Raw genomic sequence first — 13,834 nt, 5'->3', positions numbered from 1 at the left:
ACTGGCACAAACAGAATGTTAATTGCACCAGTTTAGCCACCGTAAAGGTCCTCTTTTTGGATCTCCCGTTAAATACTGCACAGTAAAAGGCATGTGCTAATTAATTTACAAGAGGAAAGTACATTTCTTTCCACACACAAAAATAAGAGGAAAGAGTCAAATCAAGCACAGTGGATTTATTTCTCTTCTCAGTGGCCATCATTTCCTGGCAGTCTTTGTTCCTATAATAACTGAGGAAATATGTTGACAGTCCCTTCAGTTTAAAAGTTTCAAAGGAAATTATTAGTTTTAACCACCTACTTTTTCTATTATACATGGAATCTTTTTTTCCTGAGCCACTTCTGTGTTTGACTTCCAGATTATTATATGATGTAGTGAGTATTCATTTGAAGACTGATTTTTAAAAAAAAAATATTGAGAGAACAAATTTAACATCAGCGTCTTCCTTCTTTTCTCACAACTCCTCCAAGCTCCTCTTTCCACCATCTGTTCCTCCTTCCCCCGCTCCTCTCTCTCCTCTTCAACTGTCATCTTATTTCTCATACTAAGCCCTGAGGTCTTCCTTATGGCCTCTTCCTAGTTTTACTAAGGTGGCTGCAGATGGTCACACCAGCACTCCTTCCTCTAGCAGTATACATGGTCCTAGCCCCACTCCAATTCTCTTCAGTGAATGGAGAGTTGGGACTCTTCTGACATGGCAGACCCAAGTCCATACTAAACATGAACAATGTAGCTCAAAAGGTTTTATGGCCTATTGATTTTTTTTTATGTACATAGTTTTGGGACCCCTGTTTGGGAAGGAAGGCATAAGACTGAGACATAGAATAGATTTCCAAAAATGAAGATGTCCTTGTGAATTACATAGTCCATCATCCATAGCAACTCCTGTGCTCTACAAGCTAAACAGCTGAGATCAAACAATTATTAGACACATACTCCCGATATTCAACCGGCGGCAATGCTGACCCTGGATATTCAATGCCGGGCCATTTCCAGTAACTAGCATTGAATATTCAGGGTTTTTTTTGGCCGGCTCTAACTTAACCAGCTATGTAAATATTTGGTGCTGGCTGGTCAAGTTAATAGTGGGCAAAGACAGGACTGCTATTTAGGTGGTCTGATTTGCCTGCTAAACTTTGCTGGCCAGCACTTGAATATTCATGGATAGCTGGCTATATCGCGTGATATAGCCAGTTAGCCGCTATCCTCCAGATTCCATATAGAGTGACCACAACTGAGCACACAAATCCAATCATATTCTGGATTTCCATGAGCAATTTAATTATGTAACAAGCCAATCAGTGCCAATAATTGTCACTTAGCAAGCAATTACTGATACCAATTGGCATTAATTAGAATTTACGTGCAGAACTTGCTAGGCGTATTCTGTAATGTGGTGCACGTAAATTCTAATGCATGCTGCCAAAAAGGGGGAATGGAATGGGTGGACCATGGGCGTTCCAAAAATCTATGCGCATGGTTATTGAATCCATTTGCTCCACGCATAACTTAGGTGCTGATATTTGCACCGTGTAAATAGATGCACCTAGAGTTAGGCGCAGGCATGCCACTAGGCATATTGTATAAACCAGCTAGGAATATTCTATAAATCTAGGTGCCATGTACAGAATACATCTAGGTGGAAATATTTTTGGCGCTGACTTTTCAGGTGTCATATATAGAATCTAGTCCTATGTGCTAAGCGCTAATATTCAGCGGAGAGAACTGGCATCCCCCACTGAATATTAGCACTTAGCAGGCTAAGCGCTATTTAATTGGCCAGGAGTCGTTCCTGGCTGGGTAAATATCACTGAATGTCAGGTCCATAGAACTCACATTTATTTAAATAATATCCTCCCAGTGGAGGTGGTGACTAACCATTTTCAAGAAGCATTAGACAAACACATGGGAAAGTCAGAAATGACGAGGGGTCTATAATATTGCAACAGGAAGGAGACTGGTCCTTATGAAAGTAAATTTTTCACGCGTAATACAGGCTTTATATGTGGAAAAGGCCTTTTACATATTATGCAGCATTATGGGATAGATTCAATATATGGTGCTTAAAAAATCGGCACTGAACGTATTCTATAATCGGCGCCTAGCTTTAGGTGCAGTATATAGAATACGCTTAGATGATATCTCAGTGCCTAAAACTACATCATTTACACCAATGGCATAAATACCAGCGCATAGAGTTACGTGTAGTAGGTCATATTTTATAATTAAGTGCATACATTTCTGAACACCCATTTGCCTGCCCATAACCACGCCCCTTTTTGACTGCACATGTTAGAAATTTGGCACACTTAGTTACAGAATACGCTTAGCGAGTTATGCATGTAAATTCTAATTAGTGCCAATTAGTGCTTGTTAAGTGCCGTTATCAGAGCTCAGTAGATTGTTAAGCTATGTGCATTGTTAAAGAATCAGCTTGGATTTCGGCATGGATCTCTAGGCACGCTATATAGAATCTGGGGGATAATGCATGTAAAAAGTACAGGTGTTAAAAGATTTTCCCCTGGATTTTATACGTGGTGCCCAAAGATGCGTGCCCAACTTTGGGCTCGCTTCCGAGATGCACATGCAAATATTGGGTGCTAACAATCAGTTACTGATGCTAATTGGCACTCAGAATTTGCATGTGCATATGGGTGTGTGCTATTCTATAAGGCACGGCGCCTAACTCCCATGGCGCATATCTCAAAAGGGGGGCATTCTGAAAAGTTGAGAGTGGAATTACAGAATACTGCCTAACTGCACCTAACTTGGTTGCCAGCATTTACACCAGGTTTCTGCAGGTGTAATCTGGCACCCAAAAGCTTTGTGCGGGATCTGCACTAAATGCTATTCTATATAAAGTGTGTGCCTTTTATAGAAAAGGGCTTAGTGTTGAATTTTTTCGGTCTCTAAGTTTCAGCTCAGTTTATTGAAAAGTGCGTACGTTTTTTGTCTGTTGATTCCCTCTATTAAATACCTTTTGCTATTTCTCCTGATTGTTGTAATCCTTTCTCTGTTTCATCTTCCTTCTATTCCTACTGTCTATACCCTATTACTGTAACTATGGTGATTCTTGATTTTTGCCTCCTTAAATAACAGCACTGTAAATAATCATTCCTGTGTCTATGATTTATATTAATTATTATTGTAAACTGCTCTGTTGGCCTAAGAGGCAGTATATAAAGACTTTCATTAAGCTTAAAAATCAGTGCCAAGCTCCTTTTCCCCCTTCCTAAATCTGCCTCTGTGCCACCCACCCAGAGGTGTCCTGACCATTAGGTGGCACTCTTCTGGGAGCGGCATCTCCCCCTTCCTTCCTCCACCCTGTTCCCCGAGTTTACCTTCTCTTTACATTTTTTAAAAGCTGTCGGCAGCGATTCCTTAAGAAAGCACCCACCTCTTCTCTTTACTTTGGCGCACCTCTCTGATGTAACTTCATGGTTCCTCAGAGGCGGCCGCAGTAGAGAAGAGGCAGGGCAGCATATGGGAATCGTTGCCACTGCCGTCTTTTGGAAAATGTAGAAAGAAGGAGGTGGAGGAAAGAAGTGAGGAGATTCCGAAACTTGGAGGGGGGGGGGGAGGAATGATCACTGGACCACTGAGGACCCTTTGCTGGGGGGGGGGGGTTGGGGGGGCTGGAGACCCACCGGATCTCTAGCCCTCCCTGAACCTAGGGGGGGGGGGATCATCAGGGGGGACCGGTGGTCCAGCGGACCTCCATCCCCCCCTGTCGCTGGGGGTGTTGGGCACCAACTGGGCCACCAGGGACTGGGTGCACATGTTGAGGGGAGTTAGGGGGGGCTGGAGACCCACCGGATCCTCAGCCCTCCCTGAACCTGGGGGGGGGGGGATCGTCGGAGGGACTGGAGGTCTGCCGGACCTCCAGCCCCTGTTGCTCGGGGCAGGGGTAGTTGGGGTCTGGTGGTCCCATGGACCTCCAGCCCGTGTTTGAATGGTTTGGGCTTTTGACAGCCAAGACCTGCCAAACAAGTGCGGGAGGATTGTGCTGAGTGCATGCTCAGGCACAATTCTCCCACACTTCTATCCCATGATCAGTGATAATTGCGTGCTTAAATTTGCATGCAATTATCTCTGATCATCGGTGCGGTAAAGCCCCGCGCAGTTCCAGCTCTATTTTAGAGAGCTGTTTGGAACAGCGTGAGGCTTTTGATCATCTGCTTGCTAGCGTATTCTGTAACGCAGAGCACCTAAATTCTAACGCATGCAGCCAAAAAGGGGCGTGGTTATGGGTGGGGAAATGGCCATTTCATGGGCATTCCAAAATTTACATGCACTGTCCTCTATATAATAATTTCTCAATCTGCATCCCTGGATGGCTGGCTGGCTAGGTTTGTAACTGTATGCAAATGAGCTACAACGTAACTGGCTTGCCTCCAGTCTTCCCTTTCCTTCCCTCTCAGTGTCCCGCCCTCATGGAAAGAGGAAATTACATCAGAGGAGGGTGGGACAGTGAGAGGGAAGGAAAGGGAGGGCTGGAGGTGAGCCGAGCTGAGACTGTCACCGCAGCGACTTCAAGTAAATGTTTTTAAGGCAGGGCGGCAGGAAGGAAAGGAGAGCGGGCAGGTGAGGGCTGGGGTTGAACTGGAACTCGGGTGCTTAAAAGGGGGGCAAGGTGGAGGCTGGGGCGAGTCACTGGACATGGATGGGAGGGGAGGGGAGGGCAGGGCAGAGGAGAATCGCTAGTCATGGATGTGAGGGGATGGGAGGGGAGGGGAGGGGAAGGGAGAATCGCTGGACATGGAGGGGAGGGCACACAGGAGAATTGCTGGATATGGATGGGAGGGTAGGGGAGAAAGGAGAAATCGCTGGACATGGAGGGGAGGGCAGGGGAGAGAGAAGAATTGCTGGATATGGATGGAGGAGAAGGCAGGAACCAGAGATTTAAAATAATTGTGATTAGACAACAGCCTTGCTAGGGCCTGTTTCATTTTTCACGAAACGGGCTTTTTTGCTTGTTACAAAATATGCCTCTGTACACCTAAATCTACGCACCTGCATTTATGCCATGTTTCCCGTGGTATAAATGGATGCGCACAGTTTTAAGCACTGTGATATCAATTAAGCGTATTCTATATATCGCGCATAAATATAGGCACTGCTTACAGGTGGAAATTTATTCAGCACGGAGTTTTCAGGTGCCATATATAGAATCTGGCCCAATGTGTGTAAGTATAGCTTATATACAAGCAAGAGATCAACTGTACTGCAACATATGTTTACTTTAATGTTTGCTATACTGGATCCTGCTGTGCAGAATGATTGAATAGGCTGTACAAAAGACTTACGGAAGGAATTGTGTGGCCTTGCTAACACTAAAACTTTATGAAGCTCTTATATTTCTAGGGTCCTGGAAAAGGTTCTCACATCCACTCTGTCATTTTCCAATTTGAAGAAATTCCTTTACTGACATTTCACCTCTGGGAAAAGTGGTTTTCAAACACTTTGAAGTCTGACATTACCTACAGGCTTTTTTTTTTTCTAATTTTTATTTCAAAGCTAAATGGAGGAGCTTGACAGCTAAGTGAAACATTTACAATGCCCTGAACTTTATTCCCTTTTTAAGCTTTTCCCTTTCTTCTGAAGCTTCTCTTCTGTAGGAATGTCTCTTATCTAACAAGGTATTCTTTGATGTGGAGGGTAATTTTACCCTGAGCAAGGTGTCTGCACTAAGAAGGCACATAGACACACAGTGGTGCCTGTTTTTGTAAAGGTAACATAGAGGGGCATAATTGAATGTCGCCGGCCAAATAGATCGCCGGTGATCTATTTTGGCGGCGGCGCTACAGCTGGCCGGAGCCGTATTATCGAAAAAGATGGCCGGCCATCTTTTTTTTCGATAATATGGTTTAGCCCGGCCAAATGGCAGAGTTCGCCGAGGTTGAGATGGCCGGGTTTGTTTTTCAGCGATAATGGAAAGTTATGTCGGCCATCTCAAACCCCGGCGAAATTCAAGGCAATTTGGCCGTGGGAGGACCCAGCTTTTAGTGCACTGGCCCCCCTGACATGCCAGGACACCAACCAACCACCCTAGGGTCACTGCGCTGGACTTCAGAAAAGCTCCCACGTGCATAGCTCCCTTACTTTGGAGCTGAGCCCCCCAAACCCACTACCCACAAATGTACTGCACCCACTAAAATTGTTCCAGGGACCTGCATACAGCCTCTAGGACTTAGTGCTGCTGTATAACTTTGGCATACCAGTTCACACCTGAAGACTAATCTCTCTGAAAAAGTCCTTTCTTGAAATAAGCACGTTTACTCACAGTTAACTGCAGATCAGAGGTTGTGCCCCACTGGCAAAGAGTCCCCTGGTACTAAGATTAGCAGTAGGTCAGAGCTGGCACAATGGTGTACAATGCCCTCTTTCAGCACCATGCAAGGTAAGAACTACGTTCTCTGACATGGGTAACACAGGAAAGGGATCTAAAAGTGGCTTACAAAAATTGCCACTACCGCATGGACTACAACAGGAAACAAAACAGGGCACACTCTGACCCAGTTAGCAGGGGGGGGGGGGGGGGGGAAGCACCATGGGAGTAGAGCCCAGTACCCTACACCCACCACAATGCATTGCTAATGTGACTCTGCAGGGCACCTAACAGAAAAGGTGTCACACTCACCGGAGAGCCACATCGCAACCAGGGAAAGGCTGTCGGAGGATAGCACACATTCTGCTGTCATGGAGGTGGGTACGGCATTTGAGGCTGGCATACAGGCTAGCAAAAAAGGTTTTAGTATTATTTTTTTTAGTTTGGAAGGGGATTGGTGACCACTGGGGGAGTATGGGGAGGTCATCCCCCATTCCCTCCAGTGGTCATCTGGTCAGTTGGGGCACCTTTTTGAGGCTTGGTCGTGAAAATAAAAGGACCAAGTAAAGCCGGCGAAATACTGCTTAAAGCCACTTTTTTTTTTTCATTATTGGCGAAAGCCGGCCATCTGGTAGCCATGCCCATGCCCGCCCATGTCCCGCCTTCGCTAATCTACTGACACGCCCCCTTGAACTTTTGCCGGCGAAGCGACGGGAAAGCGGCGATGCAGTCAAAAATGCTGCTTTCGATTATACCGATTTCGCCGCTTTAAAAAAATTGCCGGCCATCTCCCGATTTGTGTCGGAAGATGGCCGGCGATCACTTTCGATTATAAGCTGGATATGCACCTAAGTGCCTTTAGAAAATCACCTCAAGGAAAGAAGGTACTAAGGCAAGTGTATTTGTGTGTAAGTATGTACTGGTGAGAACAAGTGCTTAATATATGCATAGCCAGTCCCGCCGTTGCAGTCTATCCTCTATCCCCAGCAATGTCTATGGGTATCAGGCATGTGCAGCCCAAACATTTTTATTTTGTTTTGTTTCCTGTGTCATCTGCAGTTTTGTCTTGTTTCAGTTAGTTTTCATTTTCATTTCAGGGGGTAATGTCATTAAAAGTGCACCCTCTTTGCAAACAGTACACATTATTACTGGTAAACTAAAAACCACAAAATGTGCATTTTTTTCTGCTTGTTTTCATTTGTTAACGACATAAGACAACATGGGATATGTCATTGAAATTTCCTGTGTTGTTGCAAACAATAACTCACCCCTAATGGGTATATTGCTTAAAAGTAGGCAATTATACAAATGGGTCCCCAAATGCATACACCACCTGTGCACATTATTGATGCCAATAATCAGCAGTGATGTGAACATATGTACCAGGCATTATTCTTTAGGGTAGCACCTAAGTATTACATACTCTAATATTCAAAACAATTTAAACGGCCAGGAACGGCATTTGACCATCTTCAAATCTAGGCTAAAAGCCCACCTTTTTGAGGCTGCTTTTAACTCCTAACCCTATTCACTTGCTCAGCACCAATGTCTGTTTTATCATTCCCACCTTAAGTAATTCCCTTATTTGTCCTGTTTGTCTGTCCTAATTAGATTGTAAGCTCTGTAGAACAGGGACTGTCTCTTCATGTTCAAGTATATAGCGCTGCATACGTCTAGTAGTGCTATAGAAATGATAAGTAGCAGTAGTTAACTGGTTATCAGGTGATATTCAGTGGGAAATATCTGGTTAGCGCCTACCAGATAGCTGGTTATATCACACGATATCATCTGCTATCTGCCAATATTCATCACATCGCCGGCTAAGTTTGGTGACCAAATTTGGCCATATCAATAGCAGACCTATCTTTAGCCAGCTCCAACTTAACCAGCCAGTGAAGAATATCGGCTTGGCTGGTTAAGTTGGAACCAGCTAAAAATAAACCAGATATTCAATGTCGGTCACCGGAAAAGGTCCGGCATGGCCACCCCTGACCTAGGCACACCCACTCACACCAGCCATTGACTGGCATAAGTGACTGTGCCAAATTGGGTTTGCACTAGTATTCTATAACAGCTTAGGCATAACTAAGTGTCATTATAGGATTGACGCTACGTTCATCCAATTGTGGTGCCTGCTTCTTGGTGTCAAATTATAGAATTGCCCCCCTATACTTCTCTGTACCTAATTTTATACATGTGTGTTCTAGGGCAATTGAATAAGAGCCTACCTGAATGCTGATGTATATAAGGGGATAATTTTATAAAGTTTTTTTCCATATTTAAAACATATAAAATATGGCTATTACAAATTTGTGCAGGGTACAGTTATGTAAAAAGGAGACTGCATCAAAAGATTGCACATACTGTACTTTCATATACATGTGTAGGTATTCCAGGGGTGTAATGGGGGCAATTCTATACAGAGCGCCTAAAAAATCCAAGCGGAAAACATTTCCATCTAAGCGTACTCTCTAAGCAGCGTCTAGATTTAGGAATGGTATATAAAATGCGCTTGGTTGACATCCCAGTGCTTAAATCTATGCACATCCATTTATACCACCGAAAACACGGCGTGAATCCCAGTGTGTAGATTTAGGCATATTGGGTCATATTCTATAAGTACGCCACAAAAATTTTGGAACGTCCACGAAGCACCCATGTCCCCACCCATAACCACACCCCTTTTTGCCTGCAAGCATTAGAAGTAGGAGCACTGCTTTACAGAATAAGCTTAGCGAGCTGCTGTGTAAATTCTAATTATTGCCGAATAGTGCTCATTATTGCTTGTTAAGTGCTGTTAACAATGCTGATTGGCTTGTTAAGCCAAGTTATATGAGCTGTTACAGAATACACTTGGATTTCAGTGCAGATCTCTAGGAGCGCTATATAAAATCCGGGGGAATATGAGCAGAGCTGATGTGGAGCTGTGATGTATGTACGTACTTTATAAGATACACAATTATATGTATATAATATACATAGACATTTACACCTGCCACAAAGCAGGTGCAAATTTGCACAAGAACATCTGTATGATATTGAGAGCAGTTCAGAGAGCTTATGGGGTCCTTTTCCTAAGCCGTGACCAGATATGGGCTTAGCATGTGCTAACGCGAGACTTTCCCAAATACCAAGCCCAGATTTACAGCGGCAGTATATTAAGGATTTTTCCAATTTCTTTTTTGCAGGTCCCATGCTAATATTTCAAAAAAAACAAAACAAAACATGGGAGCACGTATCACCTCTGATTTAGGTGGTGTTAAGTATTCCTGCCTTAAGTCTGCAATATCCAATTAGCACATGCTAATGTGAATGAACTAGTTGGATAAAGCTTCCATGCACATTCCCCACCCATGGCACACCCTTTCCTGAAGAAATTCATAAAAATTAAATAGCATGTGATTATTATCAGCTGACAGGTAAATTACTACAAAACTCATTAATGCATTTTATGGTAAGCCTTCCCCCCCACCCCCCCACCCCCATGTTACCTGTGCATTAGCACTTAACGCAGTTTACAAAAAGGGATCCCATGTGCCTTGTAAAATACGACAAAAATAGGTGGGGGGTTTTTGGAAACTTTTTTAGGGGTTTTGTTATGAAATTAAACCCCCCTCCCCCCCCCACCCCCCCCCCCCCAAACAGAAAAAAAATCTATCAGGAAAATACAAGTTTAAACTCTCCCATATAGAGGCTCTTTCACTAAGTGGCGGTAAGCTGTAATGCATGCTTACTGTAGAATAAAAGTTACTACTGCGGGATGCGCTCAGACATCCTGCAATAGTTTTGGGATCAGCACATGCTGATCCCGTGCTAAAAAATATTTAAAAATTTGGTGTGTTTAAGGGCAGAGAGTAGGCGTGCCCTGCACTAATCAGCAAATCATCACACACTGCTGATTAGCGTGGGTTTAACACAGGAGCCCTTACCGCCTAGTAAATAGGTGGCAGTAAGGGCTCCGGAGCTCTTGGAAAATTGGGAAATTAGTGTGTGGTTATTAATGGAAAAAAATGTCAAAATTGCGGCCATTTTATCACCATGCTAAACGTGACCTTAGCACATGGGGAAATCCACGTGCTAAAAATAATGCAGGCTACTTTGTAACGTGGCTTTGTATAAGGGCCCTATAGTCTTCTGAGAATAAAAGACCTCTGTCAAAGTCACAGTCCATGGCAGAAGAATGGCCTCCTTAAAAATATCTTTGCTAAATAATTTACTCTCATCTGGAATGAAATGAATGTATAGAAAACTATGCTATAAAAGGTGACAGGCATCATCTCATTAATTAACTGCAGAATTCATATAGTCTGTCTTTATGTTTATTATCTTGAGAAATACCTTTGATAAGAATCAATGCTGGCTTTGTGAATCTAGCTTGCTAAGTCATGCTACATAGACAACAACATTTCAAAACATTTCTTCATAAGCTGAAACCTCAAAAAGATGTCAAGAACATGAACCACGTTCAATATCTTCTGAATAATAGCTGACGGTTTACACAAATTCCAGTAGAGAGTCGCCATACAGAAATGAACACCAGTGTTTTTTTTCTGTGATTTCGCAACATGCATTTCAATATCTCCTATCTGCACAGCAATGCACATGTGTACATGCTAAAGATGGTCCTATTGAGTGTGATGCGTTTCCCTGAGGATATGTTTATTTATCTTCCTTTTAAGTCCCTTTCATGTCGTTGTCTATGATTTGTGTGAATGGTCCTGATTTTTCTATCCGAATAATGTAGTTCCTTTCTGACTTCCCAAATTTTACCGTGTAAACTGCTTTGATCTGTTAAGTTAGGAAATACCAATAAACTAAACTAAGGGTCCTGTTTACAAAGGCGCGCTAGCGTTTTTAGCGCACACTAACTGTGTAGATGTCCATAATATTCCTATGGGCATCTACATAGTTAGCGCACATGCTAAAAATGTTAGCCCGCCTTTCTAAATAGGGCCCTAAATCTTTATAATGTTATGGGTAAACAGAATTGGCTCAACCGTTAGGCAAGATTTTTGTAGCTGGAATGTGCTCGTTCACAAGCTTTTTCTTATTCATTGGTTTAGTTATGGAATAAGCTGCCTCCCGCTGTGAGATCCATTAATGATCCTTTAAGTTTCTATAAGGCTGAGGTGTGGTAGCCGTGTTAGTCCACTTTTAAAGGTAATCAATAGAAATAAAACAAAATAAAACATGGAAAAGAAAATAAGATGATATCTTTTTTATTGGACATAACTTAATACATTTCTTGATTAGCTTCGAAGGCTGCCCTTCTTTGTCAGATTGGAAATAAGCAAGTGTTGGTAGATGACAGAATATATGTGAGACATCAAAGCATTTCAGTGACAGTCTAACAGGATGGGGGTGGATAGGTGAGAGGAGGGTGATAAACAAAGCAATACATCTTTATGATTTATAATGGGCTAGAAAACCCAGATCTTTGTTAAGTCCTGTCTGGTGGGTGTCAAAATATTTAATCATTTTGACTTCAAAGGTCTTACGTTCCTGTATTGTTTTAAAGTTACCTTTCAGGATTTTTACTATGAAATCACTGGTACAGTGTTCTGGTTTTGTAAAGTGCTGCCTCACAGGAGTGGAATCCTAGCTGGCACTAGCATTTTTCCTGTGATGTCTATGTAAATTAAATCTTGTCTTTAGCATCTGACTTGTTTCTCCAATATGTAAGCCACATTGAGCGTGCCATGAGTGGGAAAGCGCGGGGTACAAATGTAACAAAAAAAATATATAGCATCCTTTGTCACATTTTTTACACTGAATGATGTATATACCACATTGGAAGATAAGCATGTAAAGGCTTCCTTTATGTTGAATATTTTTCCTTTGTGAATGACTGTGGGGTCCTGTGAAATGTTTTGGCATAGCTTGCAGCTGGATATATTGAAAGGCTGCAAAAACTCACTTGTTTTAATGAATTTTGATGGACTGTTAGGGCCTTGTTTACTAAGCTGTGCTGTAGGTATGCTAACGTTTTTAGTGTGAAAGACACCCATAAGAATACATGGGTATCTCTAGCATTAGCGTGCGCTAAAAATGCTAGCGCGTCTTAGTAAACAGGGTGTTAAAATTGTTAAACTGGCAGATTGGTTTATGTTTGTGTGTACTGTTTGTATGTATTGTATTTTTATTATGTATGTAAACCATTTAACCTGTTCTGGACATAGTCGGTTGAATGGGCTTTAAAATCAAATAAATAAATAAATAAATAAATAAATACATGAAAACCTAGGGCAGCAGCTTTTAGGGGCGCAGCAAAAAAGCAGTTGCAAAGTCCTGACAGCTACACAAACTCAAAGAACCATTAATGCCTATTTTTACCTGCAAAACAAATATCATGATGTCTATTTGTGCATTTTTATAGAATTGCTGTAGGATGATCATGATTGTAGAGTTTAATTGTCAAAATGTTGGATGGGGAGCAGACAGACCAGAAAATTAACTGAGGAAGGTTTAAGACTGGTAGTTTGCCTGGGACACCCAGTACGTCTGCACTGGCCCTGCAGGTAAGTTACATAATTCAACAACAGATGTTTAACAGGAAGAACAGCTGAATCTGAGAGCTCCTGGTGCAGAGATCTTCTTACCTTCCCTTCTTTGATTTTTGTTCCAATGATTTGTCGTCTTTGCTGGATTATTTCAATGAGCTGCTCACTTTCCTCCATTAACTTGGCCTCTTGCCTTGATGCATTCACCTGCAAAACAAGGAACAGATGATTAGAGAAACCAACTCCTGTTTTACAATATGGGATTTTTTTTTCATCTTAAATACCCTGTTCTGAAGCATGGAATAAAATGACCATCTCCAACTTCTTTTTTTTTTTTTCCCTAAAAAATACCTTAGGCCAACCAGTCAGTCAGTTAGAATGGCTGAACAGAATTTGCTCTGGAACTATTGGAGAATTTATTTTTAAACAAGATCCTCCCCATTTAGAGGATAATTGCATTGGTCATTCCCACCCCTTTTTCTTTTAATCCTGATACTTGTGGGACTGTTTGGTTTTCTGTTTTTTGTTGAGGATAATTTTATAACAGGGCACCTAGATTTATAGAACAAGAAGGTGCCATTTTGAAATACACACATAAGTACCTATGGGGTATGTTTACTAAGGTGTGTTAGCGTTTTTAATGCACCTGTAAATTTAAGGTGCGTTAAACACTAATGTGCCTATACACTTCTATTGGTGCATTAGCGTTTAATGCGTGTAAACCATTTATGTGCGTTAAAAATGCTAACGCGCCCATAGCACCACTTGGTAAACATAGGCGTATACGTGTATTTATAAAATGTTAGCATAAATTCTGAATAAAGGACTAGATTCTACATATCATGCCTCAATTTCTGCATGGAAACATTCTATAAAGAATGTTTTAATTTAGGCATACGTTATAGGATATGCTAAGTACTGCTCTGCCTGACTAAATTTAGTTGTGGTAAATTACACTAAAAGCTGGTATAAAACCCGACACCTAAATTAGGTAGGGAGCGGTTGT

The 13,834-nt window shown here is 42.2% G+C and overlaps 1 protein-coding gene across 5 annotated transcripts in view; it reads right to left on the bottom strand.

Moving 5' to 3' along the window:
- The window catches only part of MID1 (midline 1), a 496,103-nt gene that overhangs the window by 83,253 nt on the left and 399,016 nt on the right, over window positions 1-13,834 (bottom strand). For all 5 annotated transcript variants that reach the window (XM_030201611.1, XM_030201612.1, XM_030201609.1 and 2 more), the window contains exon 4: window positions 12,928-13,035. In XM_030201611.1, coding sequence (XP_030057471.1) covers window positions 12,928-13,035 — 108 coding nt within the window. The remainder of the gene's footprint in view (window positions 1-12,927; window positions 13,036-13,834) is intronic.

The sequence above is a fragment of the Microcaecilia unicolor genome, chromosome 4 (genome assembly GCF_901765095.1).
Source record: "Microcaecilia unicolor chromosome 4, aMicUni1.1, whole genome shotgun sequence".
Taxonomy (NCBI): Eukaryota; Metazoa; Chordata; class Amphibia; order Gymnophiona; family Siphonopidae; genus Microcaecilia; species Microcaecilia unicolor.
The sequence above is the reverse complement of the archived record's forward strand: the minus strand, read 5'-3'. Positions and strand labels throughout refer to the sequence as shown.